A 21,595-nucleotide genomic window follows, 5' to 3' on the forward strand; every position below is an offset into this window, starting at 1 on the left:
ATATATCATAGAGGCTATGGGTGTACTGGACCACCTGGTTCATACCAGGGAGGTATAATTTTGTTTATCACAATAATTTAATCAAAATTTGTAAAACATAACTACTAAGTACATACAGAAGGAGTACGACACATAACATCTGGGACCGTACAAAACACATGACCCCTCTCCGTATACTCAAGTTTGGTAACAGATGAGGAATTGAAACAGTTTAAAAAGACCTCAAGTTTGTCTTTTTCTGGGGAAGGCAATCAGGCCTCTATCGTATTTTGAAAGAAAAAATTACCTAACATGTTGATGACCTAAATTAATTATTTGAACTTTGTTTTTGTCACGATCCTGTCGCCGGGCTGGGAGTCACGACAAGAGAGGCATCCTCGCATCTATCTTTCATCCCGTCAACCTACGTTGCAAACAAAAACACAAAGAAACAATACGGAGTAAGCTACAAAGCTCAGTAACCGGTAATTTAACGACGCGCTTCTCTATAACTGACTTAATTAAACAACCATTCAAATAAACTGGATTAATCCACACAAATTCAAATCAAATTATATATACATATTTAACCAGCGATAACACGAGGTCTGGGTTATCAATAAAACAAGTCACACAATATCCATATCATTTCCATTCACACAATCATATCATTTCACAAATCAAATTCGAACCACATACCGGATATCCCATTAAATATGCATCGTAATCCAATACCCAATTAAATCATTCACTTCAAAATTCAATTCAACCAAACAAATCGAAAACACAAATTATAGAGAAGTCCGATTACTTGATAGTGATCAAATTATAATCCAAATCAAACTACAACGACTTTTCATAATCAATGCGACATAGTTAGAATTCCAATCGAACAGGACTCCCCATAGTATTTTTTTTTTCCAAAATGTTTTTTTTCATTTTCTCTTTTTCAATCTCTCCATCTCTCATATTTCAAACTTTATTTTGTTTTGTTTTTCACCCTAATCTAAGTGAATGAGCCATGTATAAAAAGGTCTTCATACGGTGGTAAAAAATATAGTGACAATATATATATGCAAAGGCCGCGTGGCATGGGTGCCACGTTGGTCCTTCTCCATTTTTTTTTAAAGATAACAATTTTTTATCAATAGATCATTTAGGTTTTTCTAAATCCTTTAATTTTACAAAGATAACAAATAATGAGGAATTTTTTAATAGTTTAGACCTTCATAGTTTTTATAATTATAAATAAGTAAAAATTATAAGTTCATAAGAATTTATAAAAATATGGGATGTTACAGTTTTTCAATGGGCCCATGCGTACATAACCATGAGTAAGGATGGTAGGAGATGTCTGGAAGAGAGATTAATTAATTAGCATGGGAAAAATTTGAGCAAAAGAGGATGGAAAGGGTCTCCATATTGTGTATTTTGTGATAAAATAGAAACTGTTAATCATCTATTTTTACTGTACCAATTTGCTAAACAAATCGGATTTTGGATGGGTAACAGTCAACAATTCTTTCTTTCTTGGAAAACTATGAAAGAAATTCAATCTTTTGTTAAAACACAACCATCCATACAGAGAACTGCTTTCCTTATTGTCTTTTGCGCCACCTGCTGGACTATATGGAAACATCATAATGAAATTTGTTTCCAACATGTGAATGACATGAAGGCACCTTCCCCTTCATTATATAAATCCATATCACTACTCTGCTTTCATTCTCAGATATACCCCAATTCTTCTTATGGATAGTTTCTTGCTCCTCCTTTGCTCTCTCCTGGTATGTACTTATAAATAAACAATACACATATATGAATCAGATCTTTGATTAATAGTTTAATACGTAATAGAAAATAGTTTATTTGGGTTTTTAACTTTCTGTTGTTTGTAGATTGGAGTGATAGCAAGCAATGCAGCATTACTGTTACTGCCTGCTCAGGTTTACTGGCACACTATCTTACCCAATACTCATATGCCCACTGCCATAACTGATCTTTTGAGATCTGGTATAAAAATTATCTCTCCCCCTGTACCTCACAATACTATAAAAAAATAGTGCAACCGTTAGTAACATTGTACTGTTTATCAAAATATTCACACTGCGTAGCGTAGCGTACTCAATAATATATCAAAATAAGAATACAAGTTCTTAATATCTTGTTTAAACCATTAATTGCTGCCAAAGTGCCTTATTAGTACTTGATATTGTGACTGGATTAATGTCGGTATATATACATATATAGAAATTAAACTTGCTAAATTTTTTTAGTATTTTTTGAATAAAGCATTATTAGATAACAATACCAAATAACATACGGTATGGATCCTGGACCTATAGGTATCCACACAATCAAGGGTAGAGGTGGATATAAAATTTTCATGCTTGGTATATATGGGTCAATTTTACAGTACCAATAACATTTTACTCTAGACAATATAGCAAAATCATGACCAAGCACGTGAATTTTATATATGGGCAACCATTCATCCATACTGAATCCGCCACTGCACACAATAATCTTAATTAATGTGTCTTTTATTAAATTCATACCAGTAAAAGTAAATTGATAAAAAAGTTTTTGCCTTACTTAAATATTGAATGTTATTCTGATTGCATAAACAGACACCGTCATGGATTCCAAGACCGATACCTATGTGAATGTAGGTAAAAGAACTGTGGTAGGGGAACAGTCCATAATTATAGGTCCCTTGATTTACAATTCTGCTGCCACCGAGAAGCAGATGCACGATAATCGTCACATGAACTTGTTTTTCTTAGAACAAGATCTGCATCCTGGTTCAAAGATGAACATGCAATTTGAGAAAACAAATGCCACTGCCAAGTTTTTGCCAAGAAGTGAGGCTGAGTCAATCCCATTTTCTTCAAAGAAATTACCAGAGATAATTAGCCGGTTCTCAGTTCAGCCTGGTTCTGATGAGGAGGAAGCAATGAAGGAGACTCTGAGAGAGTGTGAGGATCCAGTGTTAAAGGGGGAGAAGAAGATGTGTGCCACTTCTCTTGAATCAATGGTCGATTTTGTTGTTGCCAATCTCGGCACAAGAAATGTCGAAGCAGTAATCCCAGTGCTTCTGTACTCGTTAAATATCTTTAACCTTGACATATGGATTCGTAAAATGGCATCCACTTACCAGAAAATTATATTAATGTTAAACTGATCATGTACCAAAATTAAGTTTGTGGTTTATTAGTATTCTTAAGATGCTTAGTGATATTGAAGCAAATTATTCCACATAGCTTGCCCGAACACACGTTCTTAATTTATATTGTTTCCTCTGATAGGTATCAACGACAGTTCATTCTAAGGATGAGACACCGAAGCAGGAGTACACAATTGTTGCTTCAGGGGTAAAAAACTTGGCACAAGATGAGCTTGTGGCTTGCCATCAGCAAACATACACTTACGCTGTGTTTTACTGCCACCTGGCAAAACCGACTAAGGGTTACACGGTGAAGATGACAGGCAAACATGGGACGGTAGTCGATGCTGTTGTGGTATGCCATGCTAACACATCAGCATGGAACCCGAACCATGTTGCATTTAAACTGCTGAATGTGAAACCTGGTACTGTACCGGTGTGTCATTTCTTGCCCCAAGATCATGTTGTATTTAGTGGCAATAATTAGAGTGCAATGCATGACTAGTACTGTTGGGTGGATAAGTATATATATACACTACAATGCGATATTTGTATGGGTAATGGGTGTGCTTTAGTTTTGTTCCTGCTCTATGAATATGTTAGACTTCTGTTTTGAATAAAGTTGGATATATGTCAGCTTCATGTATGGAGACAGTAAAATATATATGTGTGTGTTTATAAGATGATATTTCTTAGCATAATTTCCCAAAAATGATCGGTTGTTAAAAACTGTTGAATTCTGAAGTAATTTTGAAGTAAATAAGGAATATTGATGATGGATTGTTTTTATTCAATTCTGATATGTTGTATATATCATAGAAGAAAAAATTAGAATCGGGATCAGTCTTTTGATGGTGAAATCGGAATCGGGTGAATCGGTTGGAATCGACTGAATCGGATCGGAAACTCGGACTTTTTTTGTCAAAAGCTTGTTTTAAACTAAAAAAGTAATTTTTCAACAATTTATGTTTAGACAAATTATTACAATCAAATAATCCACTAATACAATATAATACAAGCATGATTCCTCTTCAATAGTTGTTTAACCACTTATATTTATATTTAGTTATGTACTCTGACAACAAAAGGTTGCATGGTGTGGTGGTAGTTGGCTTAGTTCTTATTCAAGAGGTCATGGGTTTGATTCACACATGATACAAAGAATTTTGGATAGTTGTATTTTCGTGTTTCAGTCAAAATTTGACTGGAATCGTGCCATTTCGGCCGAAATTTAAATGGAATCGTGCTGTTTCAGCTGAAATTTGACTGGATAAATGTTGGTATATATATATATATATATATATATATATATATATAGAGTACGGCTAACGCGCTTCCTCTAGCATATGGGCCGAAATGCTTCCGGTGGAAATTTGAAATTTCAAAATCCAAAAAGTCGATCTGAACCGTTCATCTTCTTCTCCATATTAATATCTGCTTGGAGACCAAATTTTACATTTTTTGGAATTTTTTTACTATTTATTAAGCCACTTTGAAAATCGCTGATCCAACGGTGGCTTGCCAAACAGTAAAAATCAGAAGCTACCATTGGATCAGCGATTTTCAAAGTGGCTTAATAAATAGTAAAAAAATTCCAAAAAATGTAAAATTTGGTCTCCAAGCAGATATTAATATGGAGAAGAAGATTAACGGTTCAGATCGACTTTTTGGATTTTGAAATTTCAAATTTCCACCGGAAGCATTTCGGCCCATATGCTAGAGGAAGCGCGTTAGCCGTACTCTATATATATATATATATATAGGGCCCCATGGTTGTTTTCTGTGTTGATTAATCACGGGTTCTCCTCTATTTAAATTAGGGGTACACAATGGATGTGCATAGTTCATTCTGTTTCACCCGAATAATGACCAGTATCGGACCAGAATAGCACAAATTAGACGAAAAACGCATAATCCGCAGTATCGAACCAGTATCGGATCCGTCACGGCCGATACCGATACGTATTGGCCGAAACGGATCAGTATCGGCCGATACTTCTTTCTATGGTAGATACCACCGATTTCATTGAAATCAAAAACCATAGCATATCTGACCTGGTACCTAAAATTGGTACCAAAATCAAATACGGCACGTCATTACAGTAGTTCAAAACAAAAGCAGAAACAAAAGGAAATACCAAAACATCATAGCATCCACACAACTAAGGCAACAACATAAAAAAAATACCAAAACATAGTGGTTGTGAACATTACACCAAGAAGAAAAAACTGGCTTCCGTATTATGTGACAAGAGCAGGGAAAAAAAGGCGTAAGGTGGGAAAGAAGTGTTTTATGTTGTGTCCTGGTTTTACAATCTATTTAATGTAACAAAGACACCTTTATGCATCAATGGTATCTCTATCCATTATACCAACATATATAGTGCGATATTGGTATTTCCTGTAAGCCTATGACTAATGTTAGACCGGATAAAACATTCAGGTGATCAGGTCAATATAGTCCTTGGTACGCAACAATTGCAACATTTTCAAGGCAGTGAAAGAACACAGGAAGGTTAATTGAACAACATGTATCAGTATATCACCACACAAAATATAAGATAAAATGTATAAAGACAGACAACTAATGATGGTATTTACACCATTACAGAAAAAAATAGAAAATGAAACCAGAAAAAGAAAAATAAATCCTGGATGTGATAGTCTATGTCGTTTGAATTTTTTTTTTCTACTTAGTTCATACAATTGAGCCGTGTCAGATCATAAAAAATTGACGCTGAAAATAGTGATTTCTACACGGTCAAAGTAACATTATATAATAAAAACGGTTATATATACAGTTCCTAGAATAAAAACAGTTATTTCCCGATGTAGTATTTTGATGTTTGTGAGTTGTTTTATTGTTAGTAATTTGAATAATAATATATAAATAAAGGATAAGATTAATTTAGTGATTTTTTCTTGTGTTAGTAAAAATCGCAGATGTACTAAGGTTCTTTTAATTTTCATCAATTATGCTAAATTTAATCATGTCTACCCTCCAAAAACTAGTTAATTGCAAAATTTAGTCCTTAATCACGTTGATTATTTTCTTTTATTGGAATAAGGCTGAAATTAATAGGCTATTTGCACTTTACTCCACCATTACGCACTTTTCTGTTATTGGAATAAGGCTGAAATTAATTTTCATCTATTTCATTTTTGAAAACCTTCGCAGTGGCTGGGAAGTCGTGAGGGGAAATCAAACACTCGACCTTTGGGTAACTGTGCTACCTTCCCTTTCGAGATAGTCTATTTTTTCATGAAAATGTTGTTATAAATTTAGGAAGACTTAGCTTTCTCTGAATTCCTTGTGCAATTTGTAGCTCACAGTAAGATCTTTATTTCAGGAAAGATTTTTCAATAATGCAAGGGCTCTGTTGAAGAGTAGCATTTTTATTTTCTTATTAATAAAGATTATGTATGCACAATAATTAGCAGAGAGCTGGTGATGGTCCTATTACTTTGCAAGCCCTATCTGCCAGCTCAGCCTGATGGGGTCACACTAATTATCAATATAATTAAATACAAATGTTCAAGGTCGTTTTGTTCAAGTTCAACCAAAACGCTTCCATGCATTCACCAAAAAATATTAATGGAAGAAGACCAGATAGTTGAAGATGTCGAAGCCTCTCCTCTGTCAGAAGCCCTGAAAGTTGTAGGTCTCAAAGTCCCTCTGCAACGTCAACTCGAAACATTATGGGGCAATGCGAACGAGGCAGAGAACGTAATTATTTTTAATCATTCTTGGTTCGCAGTTCACTTCTTTTTTTTGTTTTGTTTAGTTTTGTACTTATGTCATCATAGATCCAATCAAATATAACTTATTTAATTATTTTTTATGACATGGACCAAGCAATGTTGAACTGATATTGTATTGTCAAAATGAAAATGACAACTAGATGTATATAATACCTACATTTTACAACTAGATACCAATGTAAAGGAAATAATGATGTGGTACATTATACATATATACAAGTCAAAAAGTGATAAATTTTTTGTGTACATGTAATAGTTTGTGTAGAGAAAATAATAAAGATCACATTTAACAATTTATTTTGAGATTTGAATTTTTAAATTTAAAGTTATTAATGCTTAAAAAATGAAGGTATGAGGGATTGGAGGCACTAAATATGATGGCATTTGACTCACCTCTAATATTTAATTATTTTCTATATATCTTGTTAATTCTAACATGATACATTTTTTTTTTAATTTAATTAGCTTGATATATGTAACTTACGTGAAGACACCTTTCGATACCTTTTGTTTTACTTATATTGTATTAAAATGTTTTCAGCGTGCGGCAAGCAACAGCAAAAGAGATAGGGGCAACTATTATTTCGTTATTTATAGTGTCAAGCAACAAATAGTAGTTTTTATTTTAACTTACAATTATTTCTTTCGTATATACTGTTGCTGACTCTAGTGCTGATCAAGACATCGGTTGTATAAATTGTACTTGATGTTTGTGGGTTGTTTTATTTTTAGTAATTCAAATATTAATTTATAAATAAAGGATAAGATTTTAGTGATTTTTTTGTGTTAGTAAAGATCACAGAATTAAGTAAGTTTTTTTTTTAATTTTCATCAATTATGCTGAAATTAATAGGCTGTTTGCACTTTACTCCATCATTGATTGATCTTGAACTAGTTCAGAAAACGCGACCATCAACGGTCTGAAAATCTAATGACACATGGTTTAATTTATAACCGTGCCGACAGGCATCTTCTATGAAAAGGTCGGTAAATTGTTCACGGCTTCGACCCATGTATATATATACCCAAAACATAGACGGTCTCTTAAATAGACCGTATACGATATATTTCATAATATACACAATTCAGCCATAATCAACCATGTATGTTCTCCGAAAAAGTGACAGATCTCTTATGATCTATAGATTGTTTCGTAGAGTGAAACCGTGTCAGTCTTCCCAAAAGAGCACCGATTTTTTACGATGTATACACGGGTATTTTTTTACGAGAGCCGTTTTAGATTTTGACATCCATACACTTTTTTTATGTAACCGTGTTTGAGATGCATATTTTTTTTTCTTAATTAATATGCCATCTATAATGGCTAGCAGCCATATATTGTTAGACACCCAAAACGAAGACATGTTCATTAATTAGCCACATAACATATTGACAACATTTACAGTCACACGGGTACAAGGAAATTACCAAGTATCTATATATAATATTGTCATAACGCCAAAATTACCGGATGTTTTGTACACTCGTAGCACAATTAATTAGTCAAAAGTGATTAGCCATGCACATAACATATTCACATGACATTTACAATCACATAGATAGAAGGAAACAATCACCTCCTGTTTCAAGCATTCTTCACAGAACATATATATAGCACATGCAAGCAATGCCATCAACCGCCTGCTGCCTATATGGCCTCACATCATCTGGGAACTGTATGCAGGTTGGAAATTTTTGTAAAAATTAGCTATATATTTTGTTGATTTTATGTTGGAATTAAGTACAATTAATGTTTGATACAATACATACCCAGTCATTTGGAATTTGTTTCTGATGCTCTGTCACAAATGAGTGCATTTACTTCGTTATGTAATACCCGCACTCCCAAGTATCCCTTTGCTGCCTCCAATGAAAATTTGTAAAAAGTACTCTACCTCACTAGGGGTCAAGTTGGTAGTTCATATTGCAATAATAAATTAAATTAATTTCTGGAATGTCTGTTTGGGGGTGAAATCATTTTTGGATAATTATTTTCAATCACTCTATGTTTCAAGTTGACTTCATTTTTGGTATATTTTATGTTTTGGTCACTTTTATACGTTATCCTAATTGCGTAGATCCAATCAAATACAACTTATTTAATTCTTTTTTATGACATTGACTTCGCAATTTATAATGTGATATTGTACATCATCCCAAATGTCATGATGAAAATGACAACTAAGGTGTATATATAACGTACATTTTACAACTAGATGTGAATGTAGAGAAAATAATGATATGATACATTTTACCTTCATGCAAGTTGAAAATTGATAATTTTTTTGTGCATGTCAGTGTTGTAAAAAATGGCTGTTAGGCTGAATAAGCGACAGATTGTTCGTTGGCTGCGAAAAAACCAATACAGGTTTTCTCGACTGATTGACTGATTATTTTCAATTATGGCTAATTAATCTTTGGCGGTACCTTGTCCGTCCGATGAGCCCATACCGTTATTTACAACACTGGTGCATGCAGAGAAAATAATATAAATCACATCTAATGGTTTATATTCATATTTGCATTTTAAAATTTAAAGTTATTGACGTATAAAAAATAAAGACACGATAGAAACACTAAAAATGAAGTTATATTTGAAACCCCCCCCCCAGTATTTAATTATTTTCTAGCTTTTTAATTTTAACACGTTACGTTGTTTTTTTCTTTAATTAGCTTGATATATGTAACATACGTGAAACTAGGGTTTTCAATAGCTAGCGCTATTAATCACTTTTATTTTATAATGATTGTAAATAGCTAGCTATGGTTGCACTATAGTTGTGCTATAGCTTTCCGGACCTTAAAAGCTATAGTGCTATAATCGCTACTTAAAACCTTGGTGAAAACATATTCGATCTCTTTTGTTTTACTTATATTGTATTAAAATGTTTTCAGCATCAAAAGAGATAGGGGAAACTATTATTTTGTTAATTAATTAACTAAACTTGTAGTGTCAAGCAACAAATAGTAATTTTTTTTTTAATTAGCTTGTTGATGACTCTAGTGACATCGGATGTAGTAGTTGAAGTTTGTGGGCTGTATTATTAAAAAGTTTTGTGCAAAGAACTGTCATCCTATCCACTAAAAGTTCCTAATCATCACCTATACAATTAACTAGGAATTGATGAATAAAACACAGCCAACCGAAAACAAAATGAAGAAAAACAGCATAAAGTCCTGGTGCTAATAATGACTTATAAAAATATAGTGTCAAGATGAAAGTGTATAGAGATTGGCTAAGATGAAAGTGGTATGACCAAAAAGTCTTTGTGCTAATAATTTGTTCTTGTGATTTTCAAAGTTCAAATGGTTGATCTAAAGTGCTCATCATGTTCTCCATACTAAAATATGGTTCATACCAAATTTTACATTTTTTGGAAATTTTTTACGATTTTTATGAATTTTGAAAATCACTGTTTTTTTTTATTTTTCTATGATGTAAAACAGTGTTTTTGAAATTCAATTATATGTTTCAGGTTCATGATAATAAGATCACACTAATAATAGTTGACGTAATTCATTATTATTTTGCATTATATTTGGAAATTAAAGTGACTGGTTAATTTAATTTAAAAGTTTATATCAAAACATCAATTGCTTTTTAAGTTCAGCAAAAGAAGCATTAGCATTGAAACAATTTTTTTTTAACGTGAAAATTTATATTTCTTTAATTCTTTTTCGTTAAAATTTAATTATAATTTCGGGAGACTTAACTTTCTCTGAATTCTTTGTGCAATTCGTGGCTCACTGTAAGACCTTTATTTCAGGAAAGATTTTCAATAATGCGAGGGCTCTATTGAAAAGTAGCATTTTGATTTTCTTATGCACAATAATTATAAGAGAGCTGGTGAAGGTCCTATCATTCTTGAAGCTCTATATTCCAGCTCAGCCTGATGGGGCCACACTAATGATCAATATAAATACACATGTTAAAGGTCGTTTTGTTCAATTTCAACCAAAAACACTTCCATTCACCAAAAAATATTAATGGAAGAAGACCAGATAGTTGTAGATGTCCAAGCCTCTCCTCTGTCAGAATCAATGCAACATAAACTCACAACATTATGGGGCAATACGACCGAGGGAAAGAACTGCACCATCTTTCGCACACCACATATCATTTCTCAAAGAAAGAAGATTCTCTTCCAGCCCACTACCATCTCCATCGGCCCATTTCACCGTGGTAAAAAGCACCTCCGAGCCTTGGAGGAGCAAAAATGGCGGTTCTTGCACAATTTCTTGTCCCGTGGGGACCACATAAGTTTGGATCTCTGTATATCAGAGATGAAGCAGCTCGAAAAGAGAACACGGAGGTGTTATAGTGAGAAGTTTGATAATCTTACAAGCAAGGCATTTGTCGAGATGATGCTGCTTGCACTACAGCAAAACATTTCATCTGGGACCGAGTTTTGGGACCGGTCTGTTCGCCAGACGCAGAAGATCCCGTGAAAAACCAAAAAAAAATAAAAAATAAGAGCAGCGGGGACGAATTTGATCCCGCACCTTCTGGGACCGGCGCCCCCACCTTATGGGACCGATTCAGTCCGATCCCAGAAGGTCCCATGAAAATAGCGCGACACCTCTACTCTTCTCCCGCGTTTAGGTCTCCTGCAAAGAAAAAAAAAATAGAGAAAAGAATCGGCGCCGCGAGATCATCTCCTCCGATCATCTCCGGTCGACCACCGCTCCTCTCTTCTCATAGTGGTTGATCATCGCGGCCACCGATCAGCCACTGACCACCGCTCCTCTCTTCTCCTCTCAGTTCAGCCACTGACCACCGCTCCTCTCTTCTCCTCTCAGTTCGGCCACTGATCACCGCTCCTCTCCTCCTGTCTTCTCTTCTCCGCTTGACCACCGATCATCTCCTCTCTTCTCCTCTCCGTTCGACCACCAACCTCCGATCATCTCCTCTCCACCGACCACTGGCTCTCATCCCCTTTCCCCAAAGGTTTTTTTTTTCTTCTTTTTGGCTGATAATTAGTAATAACTTCTGATTTCTAACAATTAGTAACCAGATTTGGTGATTTTTTTGGTTTAGATTTCCAAATTTTTGTGACCTTTATCAAATTCAACTTAATGATAGTTTCAATTTTTTTGTAGTTAATATAAATAAGGGATTTGCTGAAATTTTTTATTTTTAAAAGTCAATCCGAAATTGTGTATTTTAAAGGACAATAAACACAATGAGAATATTAGAAGAACAGTCTTTTCTTTTTAGTCCCAATGAATATTTTCCTGACACTAAATTTGTTTTCATTCGTGCAGCTGGTACTAAATTGAATGGACAATTAAAGGATATAGCTAGATGGATTCAATGGGCTACTAATTGGTGTAGTGCTTTCTATAGAAGTTCCTGTACATAGGTAACATGCTTCCCAATTAAGAACCCACATTAATTATGCGTGAAATTCGAATGGTTCGGGGCACTTTCGTATTAGTGTTAATATTTGTTGATTCCAAAGAGTAGGAAAGATGATTTTGAGTCATCTGGTAAGCTTAATTTCTATAAGCTTAATGATTTGGTATAATGAGAAATGGGTAATAAAAGGTACTGTGCTTTTAATGATTTTTATTTCTAGTTACCAGTAAAGCCAAGGAAACAAATGGGTAATAAAAGGTACTGGACCATTTTATTCTGCTCCTGCAGGAAAATTACCAAGTTACTGGTATGACCTGATGTAAATTTTGAACCTTTTGGTTTATATAGATCATACCCAATTTTAGCATCTACTTGTGGCTTATTATTAAATATCCTAAATGCAAAATTCTATTTTCTTTGTTTATATCTTGGTTTTTTCTCTTTGCTGAGATACAAAATACTTAACAATTAATGAATATAAGTTGCTAATATTGCTTGAATATTCAAATTGCTTGAAAGAGGCATGTTTGCCTTTATAAGGTTGTTCTTTGATTTGCACTGATTCAGCATCTAGGCCTCAATTTTTTTTATACATTGTTTCTATACATCTACAAGGGCTACAGAGCAAAAACCAGTGCTTCTAACAATAAAAAAGTAGTAGGAAACAAATGGGACTCATTTTGTAAAAGCTCAAATAATACATAGTCTTGCATCATTGCAATAATTTTGTGCTCCATTGCATCAAATAATTTACATATTTGATGTAAATACTGATGCTCAGCATATACAATGTACTAATTTACATCTATCTTTGGTAGTCACTGTTAATCACTCTTCTTAAAGTTAGTGCATCAGCATGGAAAGCCCCACTGAATTGTATAAATTTTAGGTTTTTGGGTCTTCCAATCATACATGCCAGAATAACTTTGTTTATTCATTTTTTTTGTCACACAAGCCTTCCTCTATGTAATGACAGATTGTTTTTATTGAACCTTTTGACCTTCTAATATGCTTGACTGCCCTTTTTTTGACAGAAAGAAGGAGAGGAGAAAGCTCAATCTTTAAGGGAGTAACTGCTTGTTATCGGGCAAGTTTTCTATCTTTCTTAACTATATTATTAATATTTATGTTATAATCCAACTAAACCGGAACTTATAGCTAGTATGCCTTTTAGGTTTGTGCCCGTTCAAAATTAATCCAATAGGGATTAATTTTGAATAGTCCCCCGATTTGGGACTGCTCTTTGAATGCTTTGTCTCATCTAGGATGTGAAGAAATGTATGTGGATCTAGTATTTAAGAAAAATTTGGTATCATTTTCCCTTGTTCCTACGAGTACGTATTGAATTACATGTCCAAAAGGACGTGTTTCTAACGCGTACTCGGGGAACTAAGGGGAAATGCTGCCGAATTTTTCTTAAATACTAATCCACATATATTTCTTCACTACTGAGACATAGCATTCAAAGAGTGGAATAGGATTGTACACCGGCCCTATGTAAGCCCCAAAAGACTAATGAGTTTGAATTTATTAATATTTAATGTCATTATTTCATTGAAGTGTCAAATAAGTAAACATCGCATAACTTTAAGCTTAGTTTTGACCTTGTGCGCATTTTATTTTATTTAGAACTAATCAAGGCAAGGCAAGGGAAGGGAAGCATCATCTCTCTCTCTCTCTCTCTGGTACGTACGTTTAAATTCATAGCTTATGTAGATGCCGCTTGTATGGCTGTATACAAGTCCTGTTGCATGGATGATGCAACACTTGATTTGATTATGTGTTTCTTCCATGACTTGCTTTAGAGGGTCCATTATCAATTAATGATATCTGGAGGGTCTAAAGTATAGATCTGGATTTTTGTTTCCTTTAAATTGAATGAACTAAGGTGTAGTTAGGATTTGAGATTTGTCAATCTAAATTAGAATGTCATGCATTAATTATTGCATTTATGTCATGTGTATACAATAGCTTATAGATGTATATATCATAATTAGGAGGAATGGAGGGTGATCGTAGTTGGATGTACGGTCCTCGTTACGTGGAAAAGAAGGTCAATCCAGTATTTGTGAATGGTGTGGAGGAATTTTTTAATTATGCGTTTGCCATTCCAAATAATGTTGATAAGCAAAATCGCATCAAGTGTCCTTGTGCCAGTTGTGGATGTACTAGATGGTGGGATAGGTATACAATCGGAAAACATCTGTTGAAATCGGGTTTTAGACTTTATTATGAGACTTGGAGCATGCATGGTGAGTGTGCGAACGTCAGATTAGGAGAACATAGCCAAACTGTCATTGAAGAGACAGTCATTGAAGAGAGTGTTGAGGTGGAGTGTCAAAATGATATGATTGAAATGGTTGTTGATGCTGCTGGTCCTTCTTTTGATTGGGAACAACCGAATTCGAAAGCTCAGGAGTTTTATAACATGATGAATGCTGCCGAGGAGCCATTATGGGATGGTTGTGACAAGGAACATACGGTACTTGCTTGTGTTACTGAACTCCTTAGCATTAAATCTGACTGCGGCATAACCAAGGAGGGATTCAATCGCATCCTATCAGCCGTGAAGAAATGGCTTCCGAAAGAGAATAGGTTGCCTCCAAATCAATATCAATGCAAGAAATTGGTAAAAGGGTTGGGATTAAGTCATGTGAAGATCCATGCCTGTCCGAATGATTGCATGTTGTACTACGGTGATGAAAATATTTCTAAAGAGAAGTGTGATGTCTGTGGACATGATCGTTTCAAACAAGGCAACCATTTAAAGCCCACAAAGCGTATACCGTATAAAGTTTTGCGGTATCTTCCAATCACTCCAAGGTTGCTAAGGCTTTTTTTGTCTTTGACGACCGCAGAACAAATGCGTTGGCATAAAGAAGGAAAGCGGGAAAAGGAAGGGCTCATGGTTCATCCTGCCGATGGTGAAGCCTGGAAAGAATTTAATCGTTTGAACCCAGATTTTGCAGCAGACCCTAGAAATGTGTATATTGGGTTTTCTTCAGATGGTTTCTCTCCTTTCAATATGGGGGGTCGATCTTACATCAATTGGCCGGTATTTCTAGTCGTTTATAACCTTCCTCCAGCTCTGGTGATGCGCGACAATAACATATTTTTATCCTTGTTGATACCAGGGCCCAATAGTCCCACTAGAAGCATTGACATCTACCTGCAGCCTCTTGTGGATGAGCTAAATAATTTGTGGAAGGATGGAGTGCTAGCCTATGATAAATTTAAGAAACAAAATTTCACTATGAAGGCTGCCTTAATGGGGACTATTAGTGATTACCCAGCTCTAAGTATGCTTTCAGGATGGTCGACGAAGGGAAAACTAGGCTGTCACGTATGCATGGAAGACACAAAAGCATTCCAACTTCAATATGGAGGCAAGGTCTCATTTTTTGATAATCACAGAAGGATGTTGCCCCATGATCATGAATTTCGATTTCAAAAAGATGCATTTAAGAAGGACATAATCGAGACTGACGATCCTCCTCGACGCTTGAGTGGACAAGAATTGTTCGATCAGGTCAAGTCTTTTGAACAAGTCACATTTGTCACCAAAAATAAGAAAAACATTCCTGGTTTTGGTGTGACGCACAATTGGAAGAAGAGAAGCATATTTTGGGAGTTGCCATATTGGAAAGATCACCTGGTACGGCACCATATAGATGTTATGCATCTTGAAATGAATTTTTTTAAAAATATATTCTTCACATTACTTGATGTTAAAGGGAAGACAAAGGACAATGCAAAGGCTCGTCTCGATATGGCGCAATTGTGTAATCGTCCGCTTTTGGAGCTTTACACCAACGAAGCGGGGAAATTAATGAAACCACACGCAACCTACTGTTTGGACAAAAAAAAGAGGCGTGAAATTTGCGAATGGGTCAAGAATTTGCAGTTTCCAGATGGGTATACCTCTAATTTGTCAAATATTGTGGACTCAGATGATGCTTCGTTCAATAGGATGAAAAGCCATGACTGTCACATATTCATGCAGCGGTTGTTACCGGTTGCATTTAGAGATTTCTTACCTGAGCCAATTTGGGAGGTATTAACAGAGGTTAGTAACTTTTTTAGAGATCTATGTGCTAGGGAACTGGATCCGGTTCATATTGAGGAGCTCGGGAAGAATATTATCATGACAATGTGCAAGTTAGAGAAAATATTTCCGCCAGGCTTCTTTGACTCCATGGAACATCTAATTGTTCATCTTAGTTATGAAGCACGAGTTTGTGGTCCCGTTTCATTCCGTTGGATTTATACGTTTGAAAGGTTCATGTTCTAAACTCTCATTATATACCTTTCGATGTATAATATCGTTTGGAATATATTTGACGTTAAATTTCATGTTTGATGATATTGTAGAGCCATACAGCGTCTTAAGAGAAAGGTGACTAACAAGGCATGCGTCGAGGGTTCAATTGTGGAGGCATATATCGTCGAAGAAGCTTCTAATTTTATGTCTTTATATTTTAAAGATGATGTTGCTTCACGTTTGTACCGCCCAGATCGATACGATGACGGTGGATTTGTCGATAACGATCCACGTCTTCCTATTGTGAGTTACCCTGGACGTGCAATGGGAATGATTCCCAGCAGAAATCTTACAGATAAAGAGTTAAATGCGGCACATTATTACATCATGACTAATTGTCGCCCCGAATTCGATCCGTTCATTACGTGAGAATATTTTTGTATTACAATCTACATGGTTCATTTGTTATCGAGATGCATTGCACAATTGCGATACTAAATTTGTAATATTGCAGGCGATTCGATGCTGAAATTAGAGAAATGAGACCAACAATAAGTGCCGCAAGTCTCGAGAAAGCTCGTTTGAAAGAGTTAAGTAGTTGGATGCGCAATTTGGCGCTTAGTGGTCAAATTGAAGATGAAAGGATCGCTGCAATTGCGTTTGGGCCAGTCACACGACGAGTTCAGTGTTACAACATGTATGATGTGAGAGGTTTTCGATTTCACACCGAGTCCTATGGGAAAAATAGGAAAACATCAAATTACGGTGTCTGTGTTCAAGGGGACACTGGGGATGACACAGTGAGGGACTATTTCGGTATAATACATAGCATGTGCGTTTCTATTAAGTTATAACATTTGTCCTTGTTAAAACGGTTCCTCGGTTAATGAGAGGAGGATGTGTGTGAACTAGATTTAGTATCAAGAAGACATAAGAGTTAAAACTCAATACAAGAGAAAGGGATCCGCTGCTTTTTTGAAAGAAAAGCGAGTCTGTATCCTTCCCGGTACCGCACTGAATTACAAATAAATATGGCACCTTCTCAGTCGGTCGATTAAAATTCAGTGCCTCAGTACTGAAAAGGTGACTTTAGACGGTTAAAAAAACAAATAATACAGTGCTGCACATCTGGCAACCTCCAATAATTAAAGAAATTCGGATTTTCGCACTTTTGCTCCAAAATTTCAATTGGTACCGGGAAGGATACAGACTTGCTTTTCTTTCAAAAATGCAGCGGATCTTGTTTCGTAGTTCTAGCCATAAACATGTACATACGGAGAGCAATCAGCACAAATAATTGTCCCTTTGCAATAATGTTGAAGTCCCTTTCTCTCGTATTGAGTTTTGACTCTTAAGTCTTCTTCATAATAAGCCTAGTTCACACACATCCTCCTCTCATTAACTGAAGAACCGTTTCAACAAGGACAAATGTTATAACTTAATAGAAACGCAGATGCTATGTATTGACTCACAAGGACAAATATTACATATAGGCCCATGTATTATTTATTGATTGCAATAACACATTAAGTATAATATATGAGGAGGGTTCAAATGCACCCAAATGCACACATTATATATATATGAGTTGGGCTACGGTACTTCGCGATGTAAAGCGAGTGTTTTACTTCACGTCTATATCTTCAATTTTAAAGTTCAAAACGTCGATCCAAACCGTTCACGCTGATCTCAATGGGTTCTAAAGTGCATAGGACAAATGGTAACCACCATATAATATTAGAGTAACATAAAATGATAACCACACATACAAAGTTAGTTCATTACACACACACATAGCACATAATCTTATCCAGAAGCATTAAATTAGAAATTAGTGAAACTTAGTGAAATTTCTCCTCGTGCGGCTGCATGAAGCAAACCTTGGGCCGCACGGATCCAATTGAAATTTTGGAGCAAAAATGCGAAAATCCGAATTTCTTTAATTATTGGAGGTTGCCAGGCGTGCAGCACTGTATTATTTGTTTTTTTAACCGTGTATAGTCACGTTTTCAGTAGTGAGGCACTGAATTTTAATCGACCGACTGAGAAGGTGCCATATTTATTTGTAATTCAGTGCGGTACCGGGAAGGATACAGACTCGCTTTTCTTTCAAAAAAGCAGCGGATCCCTTTCTCTCGTATTGAGTTTTAACTCTTATGTCTTCTTGATACTAAGTCTAGTTCACACACATCCTCCTCTCATTAACCGAGGAACCGTTTAAAAAGGACAAATGTTATAACTTAATAGAAACGCACATGCTATGTATTGGCTGACAAGCACAAACATTACATATAAGCCCATGTATTATTTATTGATTGCAATAATATATTAAGTAGAAGATAGATCATATATATATATATATATAGAGAGTGAAACTAGGGTGTTCTTAAGCTCACCAAGATATTTGGTGAGCTTAACTCCAAAATATATTATATCGGTTTCATATGACAAATCTAAGCTAGTGATGAATTTACATGCAAAGATTTTAAGTTTTGGATTTATTTTAGTATAAAGTCAAGCGGTGAAAATTAGAAGCTTTATAAACTAATTTTAGTGCATTCACTTTTTAACACTTTTTGACCACTTGACTTGATACAAAATTAATTTGAAATTCTAAAAATTTTACATGTAAATTCATCGCTCGTGAAGCAAATTAGTTTTAACTGTTTGGATTTATTGTTTGAAGCTGATCTAATAGGTTTTGGAGTTACGCTCACCAAACACCTTGGTAAGCTTAAGAACACCTTAGTTCTACTCATATATATATAAATATATATGAGGAGGGTTCAAATGCCTCCATTTTTTGTGCCTCCACCATGCCTCCATTTTTAAAAACTTTAATAATTCAAAATTTGAAACTTAAAAGTCAAAATAAAACCGTTGGATATGATCTACATCATTTTATTTATGCACGTGCAAAAATTTATTATATTTCAATTTTATTTTGATTGTCATCAAAAGCCTGTAAAAAATGCACTAATGAGGGTGATTTCTAGACGTTGATTTTTGAACTTATTAATTCACATAAAATCAAAATTGAAATGTGATAATTTTTTATGAGAACATAGAGAAAATAATATAGATCACATCTAACGGTTTTATTTTGACTTTTAAGTTTTAAATTTTGAGTTATTAAAGTTTTAAAAAATGAAGGCATGATGGAGGCACAAAAAATGGAGGCATTTGAACCCTCCTCTATATATATACACACACACATATATATACATATATATGGAGTAAGGCTACCATGCTTTGCAAATTAAAGTGGGTGTTTTAATTTGCACTCATATCTCTAGTTTCAAATTTTAAAATGTCGATCCGGACCGTTCAAGTTGATATCCATATTACATTGTGCTTGGAGAGGAAATTTTATATTTTTTGGAAATTAGTTACTATTTTTTTAGAATTTTTCAAAATCAGTGTTTTGCAGAAAATTCTGGACCATCAAAAACAGTGATTTTCAAAAATTCTAAAAAAATAGTAAAAAATTTTCAAAAAATATAAATTTTGGTCTCCAATCATAATTTAATATAGATATTAACTTGAACGGTTCAGATCGACGTTTTGAACTTGAAAACTAGAGATATGAGCCCAAATTAATTAAAACACCCAATTTAATTTGCAAATCATGGTATTTGTTAATTAACTGTATTAGGATTTCGTAGTATATATATTTCATTTCGAGAGCAGAATAAATTAAATATATGTATTAGATTCTAGGTTTTATTGATATCGATCTTTTTGGGATGAATTAGTTGTGAAACGTAAAAATACAATTAATATGAAATTTTGTATATATGGTCACATTTTTTTGTGGGTTGCAGTATATTATTTGTATAGGATAGAGGAAATTATTAAGGTGTCTTTACACCTCACTATACCTATCAAGTTGGATTTCAAATTATTTTCTAAATATTCATCTCAGCTGTACAAGCAAAATGAGTCCAACATTAACTAAATTTTAAGAACATGTGCATAGTTTATTTGTAATGGAATTATTGATCATTATACAATAATTTTGCGCAAGAAATAATTGTATTTTTTATTGTAGATGTGCGATTTCTGAAAATAGCAAGTAAAAGTTAGATATAGGAATTCTAAATTATTATATGCAAGTATGCACAATTTCTTTCATAATCATGAAATACAAACTATTTGATACAAGCAAAAGCTGTACACATAACTTTGATTGGTTGACAAATATATATATATATTTGAAAGGAATTGAATGATATATATATATATATATATATATATATATATATAGGATTAATTTTTAATATGTGTAGATTATTCAGACAATTAAAAAAAATGTGAACTTTTTGCTGATCCTGTATATAAACTTCCTAAACATTATTAAATTAAATCAAACTATTTTATATTGCTTATTAAGTGATCTAAAAGTTGTTCGTATTTAAAAACATAATTCTTTTAATTTATATAGATTATAGATTTCCACTACTTCAGAAAATGCTTCCATAAATGGTATTGCAACTGTGTCCACGCGAGTCGTCTAAAATAGAGTCAGTAAAATGTACATGGTCCTCGAACCGTGTATAAAAACACTAACCCTACTCAGTTTTTGACTAAAAACCGTGTGTAATTCATATTTGTTTTCATTGATTTTATCGCCAAAACAAACCATACACAGTTTTTAAAGTAAAACAGTGTATAATAACATTAATCCTACATGGTTTTTTAATTAAAAACCGTGTATAATTGGATATTAAAAAAAAATAAAAAAAAACCCTAGATCTGAATTCAAATCAATCCCTATATCTGAATTCAAATAAAACCCTAGTTTTGAATACCAAAAATACTGGACTAAATTTCAATAAACTATAAAGTTAAACCTAACACTTACCATACCAAAAACACTATATTTGCCATTTATGCTTTGCGTTTTTGTTGTAGTGTTCGTTGATTTAATTCAACGATAAAATTTGATCAACATATGAAGGCGTGCATCAAAATATTTTCTAAGATTTGCGTTTTATGAAATTTCAACATATTATGAAATTTACTTGACTTAACTAGGATTTTTTTATACTGTATTAGATACAATTTG

General features: G+C 34.1%; 2 protein-coding genes across 2 annotated transcripts; both read left to right on the plus strand.

Moving 5' to 3' along the window:
• The first annotated feature begins 2,657 nt into the window (after window positions 1-2,657).
• Window positions 2,658-3,830, plus strand: LOC144556895 (BURP domain-containing protein 3-like). Its single transcript, XM_078305387.1, has 2 exons — window positions 2,658-3,061; window positions 3,288-3,830. The coding sequence occupies exons 1-2, from the start codon at window positions 2,729-2,731 to the stop codon at window positions 3,630-3,632; spliced, it is 678 nt and encodes a 225-aa protein (XP_078161513.1). The 5' UTR covers window positions 2,658-2,728; the 3' UTR covers window positions 3,633-3,830.
• Window positions 3,831-13,497: 9,667 nt separating this feature from the next.
• On the plus strand, window positions 13,498-17,381 carry LOC144556578 (uncharacterized). The gene is made up of 4 exons (XM_078304965.1): window positions 13,498-13,951; window positions 14,264-16,544; window positions 16,638-16,952; window positions 17,042-17,381. The coding sequence occupies exons 2-4, from the start codon at window positions 14,269-14,271 to the stop codon at window positions 17,379-17,381; spliced, it is 2,931 nt and encodes a 976-aa protein (XP_078161091.1). The 5' UTR covers window positions 13,498-13,951; window positions 14,264-14,268.
• Window positions 17,382-21,595: the final 4,214 nt, after the last annotated feature.

Source organism: Carex rostrata, chromosome 7 (assembly GCF_964058835.1).
Source record: "Carex rostrata chromosome 7, lpCarRost1.2, whole genome shotgun sequence".
Lineage (NCBI taxonomy): Eukaryota > Viridiplantae > Streptophyta > Magnoliopsida > Poales > Cyperaceae > Carex > Carex rostrata.